We start from the raw sequence: 25,870 nt of genomic DNA, 5'->3' as shown, positions 1-25,870 counted from the left end.
CCAGAAGAAGCGTATAATATAGCTTTTATTTTGGAAAGAGCCATTTCTCTGTAATAAACTCTCTTTTCCAAAGATGAGTGATTTCTCGATCAGATAGATTAATTATTTTATTACTTTGTTGTTTCAACAACATTAAATTTAAAATATGTATTTTTGAGTTATAATATATATTTATAATTTTAATAAATGACAAATTAAAAAGGCATGAACATTTTTTTGTATCGAAAAAATATCGAACCGTGACACCAAAGTATCGAACCGAACCGTGAATTGTGTGTATCGTTGCACCCCTAAAATATATATATATATATATATATATATATATATATATATATATATATATATATATATATATATATATATATTAGGGGTGCAACGATATTCGTATCGATATTGAACCGTTCGATACAGTGCTTTCGGTTCGGTACGCATATGTATCGAACAATACAACATTTGTAATTTATTTTATCAATTTTCCTTCTGACGATGCTGTCTGTGTTGAGCGCTCAGTGAATCTGTGTTCGACTACTCCGCCTAGGCTGCACTGTCGAGCGCAGATCCACTGAGCGCTCAACACAGACAGCATAGTCAGAAGGAAGAGCGCAGGGCAAGCTAGCGAGACAGAAGTTAAGCTCTACTTGCAACAGGCAAATTGAACCTCATTCAGATCTGGCGTTTGGAATTATTTTGGTTTTCATGTGACGTATGACCCTGAAGGTAAGCGAGTCATGGACTAAAGTAAAACAGTATGTTGGATGTGCCATGCAATGCTCAATTACATGGGTGTGAACTAGTGTGTTAGCGCAGTTAGCTCGTTAACGTGTTGGCCGTCTAGCCCCATGCACGGAGCGATCGGCGGTAGCTCGTTAACGGAGATTTGCCGTGTTGTGGCGTTAAGGTCATTTCAACGAGATTAACCTGAAAGCACTAGTGGGAACACAACGAATATGACTGCACATTTACGCCGACATCATCCTAGTGCAAAGACAAGTGGAAGCAGACAAAAAAAAGCAAGCATGCTACTAACTTTAGCCGAGTCATTTAGACAGCTGTTAGCACATGATTCTCCTTATGCTGCTGAGAATATAGCCCAGAAGAAGCGGATAGTATAGCTTTTATTTTGGAAAGAGACATTTCTCTGTAATAAATTCTCTTTTCCAAAGATGAGTGATTCCTCAATCAGATACAGGGCTTGCAATATCGCTAGCCCGACGTCCTGGAGCTAGCGATTTTTTTCAGTCGGGCTACCAAAATCTTTCTCTTCCCTGCCCGTCGGGCTATTGTAGGAAAAATATATGTCAATGCTTTTGCATTCTTTCGGAAATGTAGCTGGGTAATTATGTCATTGGCATCGGTGAGCCACTGTCAATATGTGACATATTGAAATCGCGTTTGAATTTGCGCTTGTTTTTTTGCTTTCACTTTGCAATCGTGCGAACTGTGTATAGAGAGCGACAGCACTGATCTGTGAGTGATGATAATTTGTGCACCAATTCCTCTGACATCGTCTTATTAATCGTTAGCTTACTATGCAAACATGACAAGTGAAATCTCCCGCAGCTTACACATGTGAGAGGTTGATCGCGCAGAGAATCGCTGAGCTTATGTGAGTGAGCGTGTAAAAGCATTTCAGTTCTGCTGAGCCAAATAAGACAGGTCAGGGTGAAGAAGTGACAGCCAAAGAAAAGCTTACCACAAAACGGAGAAGTTATGACAAATCAGACTATAAGGCAAAAAGAAAGTGCAGCTTTATGGTTTCATGGACAAAAGAATTTCTGTGGCTGCAATATGACGAGCTAAATAACCAGGGCTGCACATAAGTGGTCCGCAGGTGCGCATTCGCTGTCAAAATAAAAAACACGCACAAGGGTTAGGGTTAAATTTAAAAACTGTACTTTTGAGTTAAAATATATATTTATAATTTTAATAAATGACAAATTAAAAATGCATGAACATTTTTTTGTATCGAAAAAATATCGAACCGTGACACCAAAGTATCGAACCGAACCGAACCGTGAATTTTGTGTATCGTTGCACCCCTAATATATATATATATATATATTCCTAAACGTTTTATGACCTTTTCAAACAGCCATTTTATTACTTGCACACTGTGCCCATACGTACGTGACGCTTGATATATTTTACCTAGCACCTGCGCACACTCACTAATAGATACTTCTACTACTTGGATGAATTTTCTCTGAAAAGAATCTAGGATATTGGTGCAAACCAGTGTGATGTATCAGACAGTTAGTCCACAGAAGCCATAATATAATTCAGTCAAGTAGACTGAACAAGTTGATCTGTGTCCTGACAAATTAAATCAAAATACAGTCATTCTTTTGATCTGTATAATTATCCACCGGCCTTCCACCTACAGCATATGCTGCATTTAGAGCAGGTTCTTATACACACTTGCAGAAATTGTAATGTCCATGTGAATAAACAGAAAATCATTTCCCTTAAGTGCTTCTTGATGTATTCAGCTCAAATACACAGCCATGATGCAAAAGTTAAAGCTGCATTAAGTCTTTTTTTAGTTATCATACAGTAGAATTGCAACAAAACCTCACAGAAACACAACCTTAATATATCATTCATTTATTAAGTTGTTAGTAACTGTTTTCTACTTTATTTAAGCTCCCAGCAGAAAAGGAGCAACATGAAAATCCCACTGACATCATATTTTTGACAAACTGAGAAAGAAGGCACTTGAATATTCAGATATATTTATTTTCTTTAGCTCCGCTTTAGGCAACCACCAACTCCTTTAGCTCCTACATGCTGAATGTTCTCCATCAATGTACTTTGGCTGTCTTGACAGTGAGTTATTCTGAGGTGTTTTAGAAAAGAAATATTTCATTTAGACAAAGCTAAAATCTGCAAAAGTGCTTGAAATCCCTCTAAGTTCAGCACAACAGCAAGTTACAAATTACCGGCGGTGGTTCACTGTTTAATATTAAAGAAATGCTCAGTGGAGCTTACATATTCCTGACCTGGTAGAGGTCAAAAACAAAGCTTTTGTTTGGTTTTTTTTTAAATGAGAGAAAAAAAAATTTGTATCAGTTTTCCTCTCCGTGTAAATTCCAGTAGGCATCGAGCCTCAGAGCCTACTGCAATTTACAGACCAATCTTTTTCTAGAAAAGTCTGCTCTTTGGAGTCAGCAAAATATATGGAGGCTTAACAGTCATTTCCATATGGATTACTTGGTGTTATGCAGTGGGTAGCACAGCGTTAGGATTTTGACAGTCATTTTCCTTAAGTTGTCAAGGGAGATGCCGGTAACAAGCCAGGCAGGGAGTTAAGGCATGGAAGTGTGTGTGTGGGAATGTATAAATGCGTGCAAGCTGTCTTTCTGGGCTCTTATTTATGGACAGTATAGTGAAATATCAGTTCTTGGGGCATCACTGCATCCTTTGTGCTTGTCTCTTGAAATCTAAACACTAAAATAAGTTCCTGACAGGTTATTAACAGAGTTCAGAACATCGTTGAGTCAAAGACACCACATGAACTTGTTCAGTGCCTCCTAACTTGGTTTTACTGCCATCCAAAATTAAGAGGAGGAGGATAATTGGAGCAGTCGGATGGCACGTATTTATTGAAGCCATGTGCCCCCGATTAATGTTAGCTATTAAAAATATTTTAGTCGTGCATGTTGCGACCCACTAATGCGTGAACTTTTTAACACAAGAAAAATGAAGTGCATCGTGATAAAGCTGTTATAAAGCATAACTGTTAATTTAAGCGTGCCTCACAGGGTTCAAAGCACGTAATTGAGTGGTATGGGTGGGGGTGTTGGCGGAAGAGCTTTAGCTCTGCTTGACCTGCTGCAGCAAGGACGGACTGCTCACACAACTTATTGATGGCCACTTCTATGTCACGTTGACTTTTGAAAGGGAAACCATGAGTGCAGGCACGTGGAAAATCCTCTGTGGATCGGAGTGAATGTGTGCAGCTAGGCTGCGCTGGAAACACTGCGGGGAGCAGCTGAAAATTGTGCCACATTTTCTGCCTGTCAGTGTGACTGCCAGTCTGCAGTTAAGAAGAAGAATTCTCTCTGAAATAATTCTTCACACTTACGCACATGCAGCCCATGAAATGTAAGCTATTAATCTCTTAAGAGCTATTTGTGTCAAGTTTTCTGCGTGCAGAAGTAGACTGTAAACAGAACATGTGGTCAGACCCCTGCGAGTGTGCTTCGTAATGGATGGGCAGCCATTGGTTACTAATACCTGTGTTTTTGAATAGAACATCAATAAGTCCTTGTTGCTGCATTAACTCCTGGTGCAGTGTTTGGGAGCCCCGTGCGGAGGATCAATCGAGGTGGAGAGGTTTCGATAAATCTCCTTGCTGCCAAGTAAAAGGAAGAATTGTGTGTTGAATAAAAGGAGAATAATTAGAGTTTCTTTGTATATTTAATGGGGGTAAGAACTGAAAGACTGCTGCATGATCCTACTTTGACCAGAGTGTGCCTGTATGTGTGCAAATGGATTCTTTCCTTTCTACGTGTGTGAATAATCATCCATTGTCTTTTTAACTGCTGTTGAAATTGCCTGCTCTTTTTTTTTTCCTTCTTATTTGTGAGCTGAGTTTTATGTGCACAGGGTCCTAAAAAGTCATTTCAGTCATAAAAAGATTGAGCTTCCTTCCTGAGTTGGTGTCGGGCAGCTGGACTTCTACACTGTACAACAGGAGATACTAAAATGGACTTGCTATGTATGCGGTGGTGATTAGTTTAGAAGGAGGCGGCGTATTGTCAGCCCTAATCTGAGTTTATTACATTCTTCTTAGAAAGATGGGGTTTGGGTAGCACGTGTGCATTCCCTGTCACAAGGTCTTAAAATGAGCTATCTGTTAATCAGAGTGATTCTCCTGGCTGAGCTATTTTTGGCTGCATGAACATGGAAGCTCGCCTCCAGTGAAATGCAATAGATTAGGTTGAATTTCACCGCACCGTCTAATCATTTATTGTAGCTGGTGGCATTTATTTTCTAACCTTTTTCTTCTTCTCTTAAACAATTTTTTTGTTTTGTTTTTGTTTTACTAAAGGTATTTTTTTTTTATTGCCCTAGTCGGCCTCTAGTCTCCAGGAGATGAGAAGTTCTAAAATTTATAGTGTTTGTATTAATATTTAATTTTGGACCAGTTTCTTTTTATACTGTGGTTATGAACTCGGTGTCATGCTGCACTTAACAGATTTAGTCATTCGTCAACAAAGTTTAAAAAAAAAAGTAAGGCAATGTTATGACAAGTGTCATCTTAAAAAGAACATCTGCTTGAAATAAACTGCAAAGAGCTTAAAAGAAAACCCAGCTTATCATGTCAGCCAAGATTAAGAACCATCGCTGTGCTTCATAAAAGTTCCAGCCAGTTTTAAAGCGACTGCACTTCTTGCATATCAGGCTATTTCCAGTATTTATTTAACATTAATATCCTCCTTTTCTTCCTTCTTTCTTTCCACCCAGGCGTGCCTCTGTCCACTCAGTGGGGCCCTCAGGGCTACTTTTACGCCATCCAGATTTCCCAGTACGGTTTGAGCCATTACAGCAAAAACCTGACCGAGCGCGCTCCCCACGTTGATGTCTATGACACGGCCGAGGAGAGGGACAGCCGAGCCAACGCCGCGACCTGGAGTGTACCGAAAGGTTGCGGGCTCAGCCGCGTCTATGACAAGACCAGGGCTACCTCCGTGCGGCAGTTCAGCGCTCCAGGTATTTAAGCCTTCCATTAGCCCAGATGGCCTCTGGGCAAGAAGCTTATCTCGTGTTAACTGTGGCTGTAGCAAGCATCCCCTGAGGACAGGATGATAGTCTGCAGTGAGTCAGCGCCACAGGAAGAGTACGCTGACAGGCTGTCTGGTCTGACAGTGGACCCACAGCATAATGATATTCTTAGACAGTGTGATGGTTAAAGAAGCACACATTTCATCCTGTTTTGTCCTATTAATCAGACACTGAAATTGCAGCTGGTGTTAGAGACAAAAACATTTTGATGAGATTAGTTCAGTTTTTTCCCTCTCTGGTAAAACATAAGTATGTAAATGTAGGTGTTGAAATGGAACTTCACCATCTTTATTAGTCGCAGGCAAAATAAAGCCATTATAGGTTATTGTGTTCTTTGTAAGGACTTGTTTTATGTCACTTTTTGTTAACACAAGAGTACTTATACCATTTAAAAAGGAGCTATTTCCTGCCAGGACCTGTTGTAGCAGTCAGTATAAAAAGTATCTGTTTTAGCCGATTCAAAGTACATTTCTACTAGACTGTATGTGGGTATTTCCATTGCATGTGTTAATAAACATATGTAGAATAGATTAACCCTTTAAAGCAAATTGTTTTTAATGCTGATTTGCCTACTACGGTATACTAGTACAAGCATTAATAGCTGTGAAGCTAATGGTAGTTCACTATGCTGCAGTGGCAAGCTAGTGTCACTGAGTGGTCATCAGATAACTGTCACACTGTCAGAAGTGATGTATTAATGATTTTATCACTGTTGCCCAGAGTTTATTCATCAACAATTAGTTTTTTAACGCTTAATTAAAATGTATTTTAGTAACACAGTACTAGCAGTATCATAACAGAATGTGTTATTAATAATCTATGAAGGCTCGTGATAAGTGAAGGCTACCGAAGACGTTTTCTTTGTTTGTTGTCGAGGTTTCAGTGAGATTTGAATGTTGCAGTAAGAACCGCAGCAGAGACTGATGAATATTAACATATACTGCCTATTTCTCCATAAGTGCTTAGTTAATAGGGCTTCAGAAAATGGAGAATTTCATCACTTGTAATAAAACAGACTGAATAATGGGGCTGTCCTTGCTGCCATTTCGCACTGTTTCAACTATGAGGAATCTAATTTCATTCAGCTCACTCACTCATATGGCCTTCTCTCTTATGCATCTAAAAATTGATCTATAAAAAGGGGTAAAAAAGAAAAAGGAACAAGTCTCCCACTTCATGTTTTTACATTGTTCCAAACAGAGTTGTATTGAGGGCTGCAGCATGTGGTGGGTATGGATAAGATACTGCAAGTTTGAGCAGGCGACTCTTATTCTCACTGTGTGGTTGACTTGGAGGAGACGCGGTGCCATTTAGGGAGAAATAAATTGCTGTTACATCTGCTTCAGAGTATGCCTGAATAATTTCATATATGCATATTTAGACTGAAATTGTTGATCTAAGAGTGCTTAGACTGTAGCTTGTATTATGATTTATTAACTCTCTGTGACGTATTTACTCAACTCTTGTCATGTCCGTGTTAATCCTGTGAGTCGGCAAATTAAGAAAAAAAAAAGGAGACTCGGCTGGTGTTTGATTAATGTGCTCTTCTGTGTAGCTTTACACTCAGTTTTAGATTCTTTGTAGAAGTACAAACATTAACAAACGACCTTATGTTTGTTTCAGATAAGCTTGCAGGTAGCACAAAGTTATTGGATTTAACACTGTAAAGAAAACTAGTGAGCACAGATGCTCCCACAGAACCATTAATCTTATGATTTAATACTTGTCACAAATATGTTAGTACATTTATTTCAAATTGTTTCAGTTTGTTATTTTATTTTTTTTGCAAGAGTTTATAGTTTAAAATTGGAAGTGTGAGAATAGTCTGAGAATCCTAGGGGATGATAAATATAGAGGATCCCTTGGGAATGCTGCAATATGGGCGTCTTTCTCGACACTATACTTTACTATCGAAGACAGCACTGCACCTGAGATGTTCACTCTGTAGCATACCTTATTCCAACGATGATCTAACAACAAGTACAAAATACACAGTGTGAAACGGCAGCTATGCACTGGCTGTTGTAAAAGTCACATTTGCAGAGTATCTCTATAATAAAAGCATCAACCACTGACACAAATAATATTCCCAGGAAAAGCAGGATTTGCACGGGCTAATGTTCATTTAGGTTAACTGTAAGGTAGCAGAGCATGAAACGGTGGTCTCAGCTAAGGCTGGGGACTCCAAACGTGTTCTTTTGCTTTGGGATTCACACTGATGCTCAAATAAATACTCTTACCAGCTTGATAAATGTTTCATTTCATGTGTCTAAAACGGTGAAAAAACATCAGCTGATAGGAGATTTTTAAGTCGCCAAATATAAGATAAGATAAACTTTAATATCAGTAATGGTCTTAAAACTTGGTCAGGCTCTATTGTTAACACATGATCAGACTCTAGACAGTGTGCAGTGTTTTCTGTTATTATGTTGTGAAACAGGAAATGCAGCACCTCTGTGCATCTTTCGAGTGGTAAATTAAAGCTCTACTCATCAGATTGGTTGTTACAGTAAAGATTGGAGATCTTGGCCTAGTTTTAGAGCTTTAAAGTGACCGAGGCCAGGAGATAGCTGGCAGAGTTATTTTGGGGATCGGAAGAAGTCAACATCTTATACCCGGTGCTGACTGTGAGCTGTCTTTATTCTCCTCTGATCTCCTGCTGATGTTTCCAGGACACACTCTCCGTCCCGTCCTCTGCCGAGCTCCTGTCTCTACAGTAATCCCCCCCCCCCCCCCCCTTCCACTTTCAACCTCTCATCATCACCAATTTCTTTTTTTCCACCACCCTCCACTTTTTTCTCCCTGCTGCTTGCTCACTTTGCTTTAAAGCTGAGCTCACCATTATTGCTCTTTCCTACCTTGACTTCATGTTATCATGATCATTTCTCACTAAGTAGCCTTCATTCTCCATTTATCTTCCCTGTCTACTCCAGATTTCTGTCAGTCTTCCACCTCTGTTGACTTATTTCCACCCACTTATCGCCCCTCAGCACTCCTGTGCTTCCTAAACATTGCAGTCATATTTCCCCAATCCATTCTGATGCCTTATTCTTGTCTCTCATCAAACTTTCCTCATTTTCTTCCTCTGCTGTCAGTTTTCCTTTCTGTCTCTGCCTCCCTACACTTCCTCCTCCTACTCCCTTCTTCCTGTTGCAGTCCTCCTTTTTTTTTTCTTTCCTCCTTACTGTATCTAGGGCACGAGTGTTGAGCAATCTCTCCAAGCCTCTGACAACTGGATCAATCGTCAGTCCCCTGATAATAACCTACCATCCACCATCTGCACTTTCCTGCCCAAACGCTGTCTGCCACTGAGCACCTTTATTTTCTCAATCCCCTTGTGGTTGGTTGATAGTTCAGAAATGCACTTTGTTCCCCTGATAAGGTGGAATCACGCTATCAAAGAAAAATAGCTTTTGTGGTGTGTGCAGACGACCCTGCGCGGGTATCTGTGGTACAATCTGCACGGCAACTTTGGCATGAACAGTGCCATCCTTTGTGACCACAACGAGTCACCCTTCACCACTCGTTCAATCGAGGAAAAGCGAGTTAGCCTGTGTCTGTGTCTGAGTTTCCAGACTTGTACTGTATCATTACTGTCATGTTGAGACCGGTTAAAGAGCAGCCTAGTCCCTCGGCAAAAGAGCAGCAACTACATACACTTACTAGTTTTGCTACAGAAACGGTGTTACTCATGAGAAATGGCTAATAGCTACTAGGGCTGCCACAAACGATTATTTTGATAGTCGACTAGTCACCGATTATTTTTGCGATTAGTCGACTAATCAGATCATCATCCACTGGACGTAAAACTACAGCTTATTGCACCAGCAGCATCTGCTCTTATATAACTATCATTAGCTTACAGCTTTAAGTGTTTATTCTTAGTTAGCGTATTGTCTGTCTTGTCTTAATGTTGGTTTAAAATGGAGCACTGTAACAAAAAATAATTTCCCCCAGGGATCAATAAAGTATTCTGATTCTGATTAAGGTCTGTGCTAACTAAAAATAAAGACAAGATGATAGTTTATTAAATTTTAATGAAATTTGCGGATTGTTTCGGTGAAGTTTAATAAACTCCTTGCTATCTAAAATATAACAGGACACTGGAGTATATTCTGGAGCATCTCACACTTCTGATAATCAGCTGTCTGCTTGACGTTTATTCAGCTGTGTAAAAACTAACTTTAATCTCAGACAAACTGATTTACTCAGGAACAAATAAAATACTAAAAAAAAAAGCCAAACAATAACATTTTAAGTTATCTAAGTGACTCATATATATTTAACCTGAGTAGCGAAAGACGGCGGTGGGTTTGAAAACGATTTGCGGGGAGTCCGGTGTTCTCACGGCGCTAGTGAGCCTAGCCCCCGGCTAGCTAACGAGCTAGTGGGTAACAGACGTCTCCGAAAACGTCGGAGCGCTTTTGAAAATATGTGGTGTCCTGATAAACTGAGCAGATATTTGAGGTTTACACAGCTACATTCTCGCCTGAAAATATGTTAAACGTTTATTTTGTGACCCAGAAAGAATAATAAGAGTAACATTAAAACTAACCAGCTGCCGCCATTGTTGGAAACTGCGCTGGGCCGCGCTATGAATTCTGGGACACAGCTGCTTCTTCTTCTTCTTCGGGGTTTAACGGTAGCTGACATCCTTGTACATGCAATGCTGCCATCTTCTGTTTCAGTCCGTTATTACACTCTTAAATCCTGCTACTTATTCCTGCGTCTTTTGTGATCTTACAAAGCTTCAAACGACGCGTCGACTATTAAATCAGTCGTCGACGATTTTGATAGTCGACGTAATTGTGACTAGTCGACAAATCGTGGCAGCCCTAATAGCTACACTGCTTGTAGGATAAGCATTATGGTTGACATGTCTCAGATTAGTACAGAGCCATGGTTTCACTTTAGTAAATACTTAATAATAATGTATGTAGATGGAGAGGAAGAACAGCTAACATCAGCTACATGAGGTTTAGTGATGATACTGAACCACAGTCGGCTTACTTTGTCTTTTTTTTAATGTATGAACACAAAATATCCTTTCAGGAATTTTTCTTCCTTTTTCAACCAAACCCAGTCAGTGATCTAATAAATATGTCAGTCAATAATAACTGCTACCACAATCTGATTTCATGCTTCGAACAGAACAAGTAGTTTTTCCCAGATCAGCGGGGATCATTTAGGTTGGTTAACTTCCAGCAGCTGCTCTTTGCTCCGTTACATCCTTGCAAATCTTGGTGCTTTTTGTTTTTATTTTAATTCTTATAGTCCTATTTTGTGGGCGCTCTTGATGAGAAGTCGCCCACCTCTCGTCTGATGGCTGAATGTGAGGCTGCAGAGATAAGAGATGTGGCGTTTGCATTTGAGCAGCTTAAAAACAGCTCTGATAGAGGTGAAGGAGACTGAACTGTAAACGGTGGATTCGACATCAAAAGCGGTAGCGCCGGGTCACAGGCGTGAAACGTCTTTCTTTGAATCCTTTGTGGATTATTAAGCAATCTGAACCCATCACAGGAAAAAGAATGCAACTATACCGAGAGATTATCCTGCATGTAAATACTTTGAGGTGGTGTTGCAGAGAAAGGTGTGATTTTCAAAAAAGTCTTTAGAATTGTATCTTTTCATATCAAAGTCAACAGTGTCTGTCGTGGCTGAGTATTTATCGAGATCTTCTAGGGTCTTGGAAAAATGCTGTTTGCTCACAATCCCCGTGCAAAATAACACAAAGTTTCAAAGAAGAATGGTGCAGGGGAATTTCAGAGCATTAGGTGTAAAGCTGCTGAAGAGCTTTCTGCACAGACTGAAGACTGAAGTAACCAAAGAGGAATTTTCTCACAGTTTGGGGGGAAAAAACTGACTGATTAATCAATATCGAAAAAAAAAAAACACTTTGCAGTCCTAAATACATTAAAACTTTCCAAAAAAAACACCACTTATTATTGTTTTTTAATTAAATTTGCTGTTTTAGCTGTGCGTGTGCTGTAGTGATGGAAAAATCACACTTCCATCGACTGTTGTCTCGTCACTTGTCAGGTCTTTTGTTGTCCGCACATGTACTGCAGGCACTGTGCACGCTTTCAAGTGTTCGTCTCACACACTCGGTCATGTACACAAGCGTGATTTACACAGGCGTATTTCTAGCCGCGTGTCATCCCCGTCTCCAGACTTATTGCTAAACAGCTAGGGAGCCCGAGCGGTGGAGGTGGAATCTCGTCTATATTCCCTGCCCATCCTTTATTGATGGCAGAGTAATCACAGGGCCAGAGTACAAATCCACTTACTCTCTGCATTGCCTTAAGTAATGGATTTATGAGTGCATTAAAGAGCCGTAGTCATCCAGAGGCCCCTGCCAGACTGTCTCTCTCCTTCATTCTCTTCCTGATCGACTGTCTTTGAGCCTCACTAGGCCTCATCTGCTTCTGCTTTCTCAGCGTATGTGATGTGAGATCTCTCCGTCTTCTGATTTCAATTGTCTCCTCACTATTGGCTCATTTTCACCCTCTCCCATCTAGGCCTGGCTTTAAGAGCTCTTGTGTGAGCCATCACTCCATTACTCTCCTTTTCCTTGACTTTTTGACCCTTTCTCTTCTTTATCCTTGGAGGAGCCTCGATTAGAAAACATTCTCCTCGTTTTTTTTTTGTTGTTTTTCTGCTGTGCACACCAAAGAGTAAGGCAAAAGCAGAGATCATTCTTGAACCACTCGCTGCTTCGGGGTCTTGAAATGAAGTCGGAGCTGAACTATAGTGACACAAAGGTGATCCAGTGTCAGAGGTGGCAGTGTGGAAAGTAAAAATCATCCGAGTTTCTACTTAAGCTCTGACTGGAGGAGATGCGGGGATGCAAATAGAGAAGTTGCAGTATATCAACTTCTTCTTTCACTCTGTTGTTCCCTCATACTGCTCCTCTATTCCTTTCCACACTGTCTTCTCTCTCCTCTCTGTCCTCCTTATTAAGCTCAGTGTGCAGAGACACAGCCGTACTGCACATCCCAGGAGAAGCTCGTCCTTGTGTGTGTGTGTGTGTGTGTGTGTGTGTGTGTGTGTGTGTGTGTGTGTGTGTGTGTGTGTGTGCACTCTCTCTCACACACACACAAACAGCAAGGAATATCACATGGGTAATAATACAAAATCCAGGGTAGTTAAAATGTTAAGCTTCTGACCAGTGATTGATTCTAAAGTAGGCTCATTGTGATTGATCATTGAGAGTACGTATTAAAAAAGGGAAAAAAAAGATGAGCCATTATATAAACAGACCACCAGAGGAGTGTATTAAGAGACAGACTCGGATTTAAAAAGCTTCCAGTAAACTAAAAATAGCACGTTATCAGCCAGTAATCATCAAGTTCTTAAAGAAGTCAGTCAAATGAGACCAAGTGTCTTTGAATAAATGTTTTTTCTCCCGCAATTTTGACTTATTTATCTGCTGCACCCACCCCACTCACTTCCCATTACCACAGACTCCTCCGAAGGCGTGTCCCTCCAGATGGGCAACTCCAAAGACTTCATCCTCAGCTTGGACCTCAAGTTTATCTCCAACGGCAGCGTGTCTGTAATCCTTGAAACCACAGAGAAGGGCCCTCCCTTCACAATCCACTACGTGACCAGCACACAGCTCATCGCCTTCAGAGAGCGTGACATCACCTACGGGATTGGACCGCGAACCGCTTGGAGCACTCTGACCCGGGATCTGCTCACCGACCTCAGGAAGGGCGTCGGGCTGTCCAACACAAAGGCTGTTAAGGCCACAAAGGTCCGTTCAACTCAAAGCGCTGGTTCAAAAAGCACCTCTGCTCAAATATTTGTGGTCTAGTGACGATGCACTTGCAGCTGGGATAATTAGTTGATTAGTTGAACTGGCAGCTCTCATTTTAAAAGCAAAAGTTCCACAAAAAAACCTTTTAATGTACTTTTTGTACATTTTTCACTACTTTCTCACATTTTATAGAAAACAGTCCATTAAGGAAGTATAGTTACATTTATGGTGATGTATGCTTTTCATTATCAAAGCTACTTACAAGTCTTTGCCACTTGTATTGTGTCAGAGGGTTTCTTTGTGTTAGATTTAACTCCATGTATGTGAACTAAATACTGTTATTATTTGGCTTTATGAAGACTAAATCTGCAGTGTGTTGAACTCATGAATGCCAAGTCCTAACTCCCTTCATCTACTGTCTCTTTTCAGATTATGCCCAGACGTGTGGTGCGATTAGTCCTGCATGGGCGTGGATTTGTTGACAACATCACCATCTCCACCACTGCGCACATGGCCGCCTTCTTTGCCGCCAGCGACTGGCTGCTGCGCAACCAGGACGAGCGAGGCGGATGGCCTATCATGGTCACCCGTAAACTAGGCGAAGGCTTCAGACCTCTGGAGCCCGGCTGGTACTCGGCCATGGCTCAGGGCCAGGCCATGTCCACCCTTGTGAGAGCCTACCTCCTCACCAAGGACCAGGCGTACCTCAACGCTGCCCTGAAGGCAGTAGGACCTTATAAGGTGCCTTCAGCACAGCATGGGGTCAAAGCTGTGTTCATGAACAAGTATGACTGGTATGAAGAATACCCCACCACACCCAGCTCCTTTGTGCTCAACGGCTTCATCTACTCCCTGCTGGGGCTCTACGACTTGACTGAGACAGCTGGAGAGAAGCTCGGCAGGGAGGCAGGGCAGCTGTTCAGCCGCGGCATGGAGTCGCTGAAGGCCATGCTGCCGCTCTTTGACACCGGGTCTGGGAGCATTTATGACCTGCGTCACTTCATGTTGGGCACTGCGCCCAACTTGGCTCGCTGGGACTATCACACCACACACATTAATCAGCTACAGCTGCTGGCATCCATAGACAACTCCCCCATCTTCAAGGATGTGGTCAAGCGCTGGAAAACCTACTTAAAGGGGATTCGTGCCAAGCACAATTAGACTAAACTCCAACCCACACACTATAAAGGCTGAGATGAGAAGAAGATCGATATATTCTGTGCGACTGAAGGAATGAATGAGCGGCCTATGCTCGCGTGCATGTCCTCGATCTGGTTGAAGTCCAAAATCTGAAGTATGAGTTTAATCAGCTGAAGCTCTCAATACTCTCTCGTGTGCTCTGTTGCAGGTTTTTTAATTTCTGCAACATCCACTGTAGCTCTCCTCTCCCTGTTTCTTTTCTTTTCCTTCACCTCTTGAGTTAGTGTTTGTAGTTATGCACAAACCTCATTTCAAAGTGAGAGTGTCTGCATTCAGGAAGAAAGTGTGTATGTGTTCGTGCGTGTGTGCGTGTGTGTGTGCGTTTTTAAAAAGAATATATGACATTGGTGAAAGATTAAAAACTCTGTGAATCACATTTCAGACATTCTTCGATGCATCCAGCACATTTTTCTTCTGCAATTGTATTTTTTTTAACGTCATTTCAGATTAAAGTTTATTAAAACAAACTGTATATAACAGAATATATTATAAATTATTTGAAGGAGAACGTTGCCAAAAAACAAAAAAGCGCATCTTTTCAATATATAAGAAGCATTCGAATATTTCACCACAACAACATTTTTAATGCAAACCCTTCAATACTAAACAGTTTTAAATTACAACGCAGGACTTTTTTTTTTTAAGTGTCTCACATTTAATGTTTGGTTAGAGATGTTTATTAGAGAATTCATCCCTTTGTGGAAATGCTAGAAAATCAAACGTTTTATGATTCTGTCTAAACACAGATTAATGTTAGCCAATAATTATAGTATTATGTCTTTAGTAGATTTATCTTTTCCCCTCTAAAGTAAATGTGAGGCTTCTGTTAAGCTGCTTGAAAGCTGCTCTGAGTAATAATCGAGCTCGTTCTCAGTAGCAATGTGATTGTTCCTGTGGTATTCACTGAGATAAATCAATGCAGCCCTGCAATAATGCTTAAAAATGAGGAAGTTATCATAATTAGCTGTAGCTTCTGTAATGTTGCTACCTGTATCCAATGGTCAGGCAGTGATACCACCGTGTAACCGTTTTTGTTCAAGGTTGCAACTTCACATATGATTAACTTTGAGTTCAGCGTGTTTATTAACACATGTGTGTCCCATGTGAGAAATCCCAGCTGGCTGAATTTAAGACCAGGATAAATGCTCGCTTCTTTTCAGCTGCACAATCTAAAGTTTTGTTTCAAAAGGAAAAACTGTGTTTCCTACTTACACGCGTGATCGCAGGCCTGAACGAGGCTAAACATTTAATACTAGATTAACCAAGAGGCATCAGTTAAAAGGTGATACTAATGTGAAACTTTAAATGCCAAACTCCAGCTCCCCACGTCATTGTTATAATTTCAGATCTGTGTTTTTTGCTTGGTGTGAATATCAGCACCGTCAGTCGTAGCCACATTTTAATTCATTCTTGTGCCCACCCCCCTCGTTCCCCTCCTCCTTTTTGACCTTTTCAGCTCGTTGTTTACTCGGGAACTCGTCTGAAAAGCCTTTCTTCTGTAACTCATACTTGGAACATGATAATTGCAGGATACAAGCGTAGGTGGTGTAGATGTCTCTGTTGTGTATTGGAGGAGATGAACGTGGGCAGCAGAAGCACAGCTGCATCTCACTACAATGTTAATTCACACCATTTAAATAGACAATGCCAGGAAGTACTAAAGCTGGAGGTAAATTCCTGACGAGCATGCAAAGGCTCGGCCCCAGCAGGCTCTCGTTGCTCCTCTCAGCCGCTGCGAGTGCATGAACTCGGCGCTTTTAATCTGAGCGCTGCCCTGTTGACCGCCGAGCGCAGAGAAAGAGGCCTGCCTGTGCTCTAACAATTCACCCGGCTAATAGGCTGGAGAGCCTGTTCACGGTACAGTCGCTGCTCACGGATGAGTCAGCGTTCACCGGCGTCGTACTCACAAACAACACAAAGCGGAGCCCTCAGCAGCAATGAGGCTTTCATTGATCCAGCTTTGAAGATTTAAAGAAGCTGCAGATTGGTTTCTTCTGAATCCTGTTTAAAAAAATATATATATAACGCCAGTTTTTTGAGACAAAAATCGTTTTCCCACAAAGCCAGCGTTTCAGGTTGTTTGAGTTTGCACTGGCAGGACAAAAATACATCCAAGTTCCCTTTTTCCAAACTGATTAACAAATCCTGACTTCAGTAGAAAAGCAGAACACAATAATGCACATTTTTAAACATCAAGTTTAATCACAAAAAAACGTTTGGTTCTCAAAATAATGGTTCTAATGTGTAAGCATGTCTCTAATCTATTTGTTATATAACCCTGCTTTGTCATTTATTGTTTTTGTACTCTTGTTTTAAAATGGAAAAATTACAACTGTGTCCAATAAAGAGGAAACCTTATAACTTTTAACATTTATTTTCCATCAATCTTTTTTTTAATGATGATTATATTCATTTTTATTCATTTTTCTCCTTTATAGGTTGTGGGAATGTTTATACCATAAAAGATGTTTGAGATCTTTGGGTAATCTGTTAGGGTTTTTCTTTTTGTTGTTGTTTTTGCTGATTCTAGTTTTCTTTACTTCCTGTTGGCTTTTTCTTCCTGTAAACACTTGCATAATTTATACACGACGAGCAGAAATATGTCCGTTGAGGGCGGGGGTGGGGAGGGGGGGGTAACGTTCAGGAGTAAAAGTCTTTGTGTGAGAATAACGAGCTCCATGTTGTTTATACCAAAGTCATTGATTCGAGGTGTATTTGTATATTTTTGTGCAAAAACCGACTTCCATTCAGCATTTTAATGATGTAAAGTCTCCTTGGAGATGTCATGGAGAGACACTGCCTTTTGAGAAATGCTACTTTTTCAGATGTAGGTTGAGTAGATATGTAAATGCTTATTGTAAAAGGGGTTGTGTGCAACTAGAGATTAGTGTTTAGTAAGCTACTGTTTAAAGGGAAATGAGCCAATAGCTGCAGGTTCTCCTTGAGTTTTTTTTATTTTATTTAATTTTATTTCTTTTTTTCCTCTGCAGAGGAATAAGAGTTTTTCTAGTTAGACAAAAGCACAACTGTCGATTATCGTCACATGAGTTTAGTTGTATTTCTCTTTTATGGATTACTTTTTTCCTTTTCAGGACAATGTGCAACGCCTTCATTAAGAAAGCTGCTATTGTTATTCACTGTGTAACAGGTATGAGAGCTTCTTTCTCCTCATTTCAGTGGTACCCTCTCCTCTGTCTCTACACTCCTTGTTTCAACACGTCAGCAAATGGCCACTGAGGTCAAATGTGATTTATGCAATAAAATGTTTACTGGGGTCGTGACACTACGAGAGACCCAGAGTTGTTGTACAGACTTTGCAACCGAAGCACAATGTGCAAATGCTACCATTTTTTTAGTCCAATGAAGAGAGGTGTTTATATACAGAGTAAATCTTTGTGCTTTAAGGTTTTGCTTTTTAAAGATGTAAAAAAAAAAAAAAAAAAAAATCAATAAATAAAAGCATTTTTTTTCTTAAATTCCTGATTTGTTTTGTTTTTCAGAGGTTTGACATGAACACAGCAGCCTAATGAAGAATAGATAAAGAATAGATATGTCTAATGAAGCTATAGATTTATGCAATTATCAATCAGTTGTCGATAAATGGTGATCGGTTTTAGCCATTTATCAGTTTCTAGATTTCTAGAAAATATAAAAACATTTATTGGTTGTAGCTTTTCATTTCTGACACTTTTATATTTTTTTTCCCCTCATATTTGATTAACAACTGAATATATTTGATTTGTAACGTAAAGATGGCACCATGGACTTCAAGAAATTAGAACAGTGGATCCATGGAAATCAGTAGAGATGCAAATAAATTAAGTTATTATATTAAAAGTTACAATTTCAATAATTGAATATTTATAATTATATCTTAAGGATACATCTAAATTGTATTCTAAGGAGTATTATTTTGCAATAGAAAATGAAAAATAGAGCCTGCAAACACTTGCTGACATTCATGTTATTTTGGCATGTTGCCTAGACTAGCACACCCACAGCAACAAGATTGCCCGACAGCAGCAGCTTTCTCAGCAAGTTCGTTCGCTGTGCCGTCTCTTACAATCTCAGGAGCAGGTCGGGGAACACAAAGAACCACCAGATGCACGTCTGATCGACGGTATGTGCTAAACAAGCCCAGCGCACACCGAGAGGTTCCACGTCCATACAACAATGACTCCAAATGATTATCCTACAGCTACACTGGGGGGGGGGGGATATGATGCATTGTGACCACAATAATTTGGGGTCAGTCTGCTATTGGTTTCTGGATAAAAGGGGTGAAGTTGCCAAATACAGTGATTAACTGTGATAACTCAGGGAAATCGCAAATCTAACGCAAGTAGAACCTGTCTGACGAAAGCGAAGCAGGTTAAAAGATCCTCAAACGCATCATCTCACAATCTAAAGAAGCAGCTCAGAAAACAAAGTCAGTGACCTCTATCATCTGGAAAGGGTGACAAAGTCATTTCTAAGGCTTTGGGACTCCAGTGAATTACAGTGAGAGCCATTATACACAAATAGAGAAAAAGACTTGGAAAAGTGGCCCATCAGAGACACTCCCAGAGTGCATCAACGACTCATCCACGAGGTCACAAAAGATCCCAGAACAACATTAAAGAAGTGCAGGCCTCACTTCAACCAGTTATGGTCAGAGTTTATAATCCAACAATAAGAAAGAGACTGAGCGAAAATGACAAAAAAATCTTGATGATCCTCTGGGAAAATACTTTGGAAACTGAGTCCTGGTACATGTGGTGTAAAATTAACACAGCATTTCATAAAAAGAACATTATATCACCAGTCAAACATGGTGGTGGTAGCATGATGGTCTGAGGCTGCTTTGCTGCTTCAGGACTTGGACGACTTACTGGAAATCGAACTCTGGATGGCTCAAAAAAGAAAAGTCAGGAAGTCCAGAATTAAATCAGATTAAGACACAAACCTTAAACACGCCCCTCGTGTTTGAAAACTCTCCACAGTGACTGAATTAAAGCAATTCTGCAAAGAAAAGTGGGACAAAATTCCTCCACATCATTATGAAAGACTCGTTGCCAGTTACTTGAACACTTGATTGCAATTCTTGCTGCCATAACTGGCGCAACCAGTTATCAGGTTTAGGGGCAACTACTTTGTCACATAGGGACAAGTAGGTTTGGGTAACTTTTTTCCCTTAATACATGAAATCATCATTTAAAAACTGCATTTTGTGTTTTTGTAGGGTTTTTTTTATTTTTTATCCAATATCGAAATGAATTTGATGATCTGAAACATGTAAATGTGGCATATATACAAAAAACTAAGAAATCTGAAAGTGGGCAAATACTTTTTCGCAGCACTGCGTGCCAGCATGAAACTAATTAAGTTGGAATTACTGAGTCGCAACAAAAAATTCTGTTCAGGTGAAACCAGACCAGCGGGATTGATTTGATCATCAGTGTAACCATTTAGTCCATCACTCAAGCCTGCACCCCACTAATGTCATTTCTGCCTGCTCGGGTCTAATGACAAACCCTCCTGTATAATTTAATTGTGCGCCTCATAATCAAACCACCTGCTCTGCCATCCTCTGTATTAACATCTCTAATTTCTGATTCGCTGTCATCAGAGAGGGTTGAGTGGCTTTTAACTAGTTCCCAGTTATTCCAGATATACTCCAGTGCCAGATTGTACATGTCAACTGGCTCCTCTCGGTACTTTGAGTGACACTCCACACCCGATCAGATCTTTTCCTTTGAACGACTTTACCTGACGCCTCTGGTAAAGTTGCTGTTTGTATCAGAGCTCTTTCGAACATTTCTAACTCAACTTCACACATTATTATGGGTGACAGGCATTTCTGACTGTATTATAGAAACAGTTTATCCATACTGAACACGGTCTCTGTGAAACTGCTGGGAAGGAAAACAATCCTGATTAATTATTAATCCTAATTAGGCTATTCTGATCCAGTGAAAAAGCGCAGACACCTGAGAAGGACTGTATCTCCTGCCACCCGCTTGCATTTTTCATTACCTTTTGGCATTAATACAATCCACCCATAATTTCTCCCTCACTACCCCACACGTCACATTCCTCCTCTTTTCTTGACGCTAATGATGTTACTGTGCCTCCTGACAGAGAGTCTGTCTCCCAGTCCTGTAATTAGCCCTACATAAACCCGATAAGCTCGGCCTCTTCACGGCCTTTGTATCAGCCTCTTCTACCTCCTCTGCTGCCATTCAGATGCCTTTGAGATGCCCATGATAAAATTACAGTGAATACTTGGTACTCTGGCGCCCAGAAGCCACAGGCTTTATAGTGTCCATAAATTTACCCACTTGATGAAATTAACACACCGTTGAACCCTGCGTTATTGGATTTGTTTGTGTGTTGTCTGGGTTCTCAGGGGAGGTGGGAAAAGAAAAGAAATGGAGGTGGAAATATCGAGCTGAAAGAAAACAGAAACAGTGCAACAGTGCAACTTCAAAACTTCCACGGAGTTTGTAGTCTTTTACACGTTGATCGAAATACTTATGTATATGCTGGAAACAGCACTCGGAGATTCTGGTCCATCTACTGATATCCTAAAGGTGCTCAATTGTCATGTTCAAGAAACCACACTGAGGTGATTTGAGCTTTGTGTCATGGTGTATTAGCCTGCTGGAAGATGGGTTCACTGTGGTCATAAAGGGATGGACGTGGTCAGCAATACTCAGGTAGGCTTTGGCATTTAAATGGTGCTCAGTTGCAACAAGTCAAAGTTTATTTCTATAGAACAAATGCTGTACAAGTTTGCAACGTATACACAATACACAGTCACTAAATCAACAAAAAATACAGTAAAAAAGGCCGTGTTTGCATAATAATATACAAACACTAGGCTCAAAAACAAGCAAGAATAAGCAGGTTTTTAAAAATGCTTTATGATGTTTGAGAGACAGCAGCTCTCATGGAAAAAGGGTAAGTTGTTCCAAAGATTAGGAGCCACCACTGAAAAGCTCCAATCACCTCTGCGTTTAAGCTCGAAACAGCTGCTTAGTAGACCTCAGTGCTCTGGTAGGACTGTAGGGTGACAAACACTCTGTCAATGACGGGGGCCCAAACCATTGGCACTCTTAAATACAAGTAATCGAGTTTTAAACTCGATCCTGAAATGTCTTTATGCTCAAACATCCAGGTAAGGAAATCCCAAAAAGTTGAGTCTGTTCATCTGGACATTTTCAGGAGGAGAAACGTGTCTCGTTACTTGTTTCTCGCTACATCCTGATGATCAGAAGCAACTTTTTGGATAGATCCTGAAATGGAGAAAGAAAGAAAATACTTGCAAGAAAATACCCCCCACATCATTACACCACTGGACAACTGATAAAAAGCAGGACAGATCCAAGCTTACGTCCACTTCCAATCCCACTATCTGAATGATAGAGCGGATATCAGGACTCATCAAACCAGGCAGTGTTCTTCCACTCTTCTGTTGTCCAATTTTTGTGAGGTTCTGCAAATTATAGCCTCAGTTTGCTGTTCTTAGCTGGCAGGAGGACACCCGGTGTGGTCTTCTGCTGCTGGGCATCTGCTTCAAGGTGCGATGTGCATTCAGAGACGCTCTTCTGCATACATAACTAGTGGTTATTTAGGTTACAGGATATTCCAACCATGCTACGTTCATAGTTATTTAATTGATCTATCAGGCTACAACCAACAACCAACGAGCTTAGCAAGAAGAATTCATGGGTCTGGACAGCTAGCTTAGCCCTTCCAATATGCTAAATCTCAACCTTCTATGTATTAACATGTTTCAGTTTAAACTATTTTGTAAAAACTGAGACAATTAAACACAAAATAACACATATAACACATCCCCGTAAGCCAGCTACTACCAGGTTGATTTTCCTAAAGAATCAATCGATCTGCTCTCTGAAAGAGAAGAAACACATGTTCCAAACTGTTGAAGTTCCTTGAAGTCCTCATTAGCTTTTACCTACTGTTGTCAGGCAATCTGTTTCTCCCTGCGCTCTGCCAAATCATTTCCCAACTTCACTTCTTATCTGGTTTCATTTGTGCTATTGAGCTGACGGTGTGTCAAATTCAGCTCGGCCTCATCCTCGCTACTAAAAGAACACCAGAGACAAAGAAGAAGTCATTACTGTAGAATGAAATGAATCTACTGTTTCAGTTTCTAAGCCAGGTAATTGCTTTATTTTTTGCTCATTTATAAGAAGTTGACAGACTTTGGTTTACGCAGCCGAGAGAATAGAAGCCTTCGCTGCTAATCAGCAGCTGAGTCAGGTATGAAGATGGAAGCTGGTGGAGAACAATGAGGGGATGGGGTGACGGCAGGGGGTAGGGTAAACAGGAAAATGATGCACTGATGTACAGGGGGGGGGGAAGCAAGTGTGTGGTGGGAGTGTTTCTAGACGGAGCGAAGAAGAAGAAGCTGTGAAGGTCTGAAATTCAACAGAGGGAAGAAAAGAGCGCCTGGAGTCTAGCAACTATTAATAATGTATCAGGGGGCTGTCTGCCACACATGCTCCTCATTTGGAGACACAAACTACACCTCATCAACCAAAACACCAGGGAGGCAGCAGAGTCTTTGAGCAGCTGCAGCACAGCAGCCCGATTGGTCTCTTTGTATTCCCCGACACTCGCACAAAAAACACAGAATCAGCAGAACACAATCGCTACTATTATTAAAAATGGTAACTGTGAAGCAGGAAGATGATTGTTTGATTGTAACATGTGTATCTTGCTATGTTATTTGTACTTGTGTGTATTTTTTAATGCCAGTTTGCTTATGTGTAGCTGTGAATTTTATAACCGTGCTTGTAAAAACATGATGTATTGTTACAGGTTTAACTCCCTGTCACTTAATAAAAATAGTGGCACCTCCATCAAATACAACAATAAAAGCTGCTTTCATGATAATTTATGAGTAGTAGTAACAACAGCAGTTAATCTGTACTACAAGTGCAAGATTAAAGTTTTGAAACTATCTCGTAGCATTGCTACTTTTACTTGAGCGAAGGACCATCTTGTTTAAAGGCACCAAACATTCTGATGTTGTAGTTGGTCAATGTGTGTATTATAGGTACTTTATAGTGTTGTGCACCCTCACTTTTATATCTGGCTTCGGATGTGGAGCATTCGTTCTACATCCGAACTGAAGGTTTTAGACATTTGCTGCTTTTTCACTCCATTTTCAGTGGTTTTTGATTTTGTTTGTGACACTGATCTATGACTATCAAAGGAACCCAGCTAAAGGGTTGAGCCAGTGTTGTGTACATACAGTGGGGCAAAAAAGTATTTAGTCAGCCACCGATTGTGCAAGTTCCCCCACTTAAAATGATGACAGAGGTCAGTAATTTGCACCAGAGGTACACTTCAACTGTGAGAGACAGAATGTGAAAAAAAAATCCATGAATTCACATGGTAGGATTTGTAAAGAATTTATTCGTAAATTAGGGTGGAAAATAAGTATTTGGTCACCTCAAACAAGGAAAATCTCTGGCTCTCACAGACCTGTAACGTCTTCTGTAAGAAGCTTTTCTGTCCCCCACTCGTTACCTGTATGAATGGCACCTGTTTGAACTCATCATCTGTATAAAAGACACCTGTCCACAGCCTCAAACAGTCAGACTCCAAACTCCGCCATGGCCAAGACCAAAGAGCTTTGGAAGGACACCAGGAAAAGTATTGTAGACCTGCACCAGACTGGGAAGAGTGAATCTACAATAGGCAAGCAGCTTGGTGTGAAAAAATCAACTGTGGGAGCAATCATCAGAAAATGGAAGACATACAAGACCACTGATAATCTCCCTCGATCTGGGGCTCCACGCAAGATCTCATCCCGTGGGGTCAAAATGATCATGAGAACGGTGAGCAAAGATCCCAGAACCACACGGGGGGACCTGGTGAATGACCTGCAGAGAGCTGGGACCAAAGTAACAAAGGTCACCATCAGTAACACACTACAACGGCAGGGAATCAAATCCCGCAGTGCCAGACGTGTTCCGCTGCTGAAGCCAGTGCATGTCCAGGCCCGTCTGAAGTTTGCCAGAGAGCACATGGATGATACAGCAGAGGATTGGGAGAATGTCATGTGGTCAGATGAAACCAAAGTAGAACTTTTTGGTATAAACTCAACTCGTCGTGTTTGGAGGAAGAAGAATACTGAGTTGCATCCCAAGAACACCATACCTACTGTGAAGCATGGGGGTGGAAACATCATGCTATGGGGCTGTTTTTCTGCCAAGGGGACAGGACGACTGATCCGTGTTAAGGACAGAATGAATGGGGCCATGTATCGTGAGATTGTGAGCCAAAACCTCCTTCCATCAGTGAGAACTTTGAAGATGAAACGAGGCTGGGTCTTCCAACATGACAATGATCCAAAACACACCGCCCGGGCAACAAAGGAGTGGCTCCGTAAGAAGCATTTGAAAGTCCTGGAGTGGCCTAGCCAGTCTCCAGACCTCAACCCCATAGAAAATCTGTGGCGGGAGTTGAAAGTCCGTGTTGCTCGGCGACAGCCCCAAAACATCACTGCTCTCGAGAAGATCTGCATGGAGGAATGGGCCAAAATACCAGCTACTGTGTGTGCAAACCTGGTAAAGACCTATAGTAAACGTTTGACCTCTGTTATTGCCAACAAAGGTTATGTTACAAAGTATTGAGTTGTATTTTTGTTATTGACCAAATACTTATTTTCCACCCTGATTTACGAATAAATTCTTTACAAATCCTACCATGTGGATTCATGGATTTTTTTTTCACATTCTGTCTCTCACAGTTGAAGTGTACCTCTGGTGCAAATTACTGACCTCTGTCATCATTTTAGGTGGGGGAACTTGCACAATCGGTGGCTGACTAAATACTTTTTTGCCCCACTGTAACCTGCTGGGGCTGGGGAGTAGCGGAATACATGTACTGGTGTTACGCATTTAAAATACAAAATATGAGTAACTGTATACAGTTACCATTTAAAAAGGTGATATTCAGAATACAGTTACTTTGTTGAAATAAATGGATTACACAGCAGTCTTTTCCTGTTTCATATGTTAGGCTATGCCCTCCTATTTTTGGTTATTATTAGAACAAGGAGAATCAAAAAGTACCAGTTGTCACCGACCAGAAACGGGAGCTGGA

At 40.8% G+C, this 25,870-nt stretch overlaps 1 protein-coding gene across 1 annotated transcript in view; it reads left to right on the top strand.

Moving 5' to 3' along the window:
- glceb (glucuronic acid epimerase b) overlaps nt 1-17,114 on the top strand; it is a 59,695-nt gene extending 42,581 nt beyond the window's left edge. Inside the window, exons 4-6 of the mRNA XM_004557962.5 lie at nt 5,470-5,715; nt 13,251-13,543; nt 13,976-17,114. Coding sequence (XP_004558019.2) covers nt 5,470-5,715; nt 13,251-13,543; nt 13,976-14,707 — 1,271 coding nt within the window. The 3' untranslated portion in view covers nt 14,708-17,114. The remainder of the gene's footprint in view (nt 1-5,469; nt 5,716-13,250; nt 13,544-13,975) is intronic.
- Nucleotides 17,115-25,870: the final 8,756 nt, after the last annotated feature.

Source organism: Maylandia zebra, linkage group LG1, assembly GCF_041146795.1.
Source record: "Maylandia zebra isolate NMK-2024a linkage group LG1, Mzebra_GT3a, whole genome shotgun sequence".
NCBI classification, from domain to species: domain Eukaryota; kingdom Metazoa; phylum Chordata; class Actinopteri; order Cichliformes; family Cichlidae; genus Maylandia; species Maylandia zebra.
The sequence above is the reverse complement of the archived record's forward strand: the minus strand, read 5'-3'. Positions and strand labels throughout refer to the sequence as shown.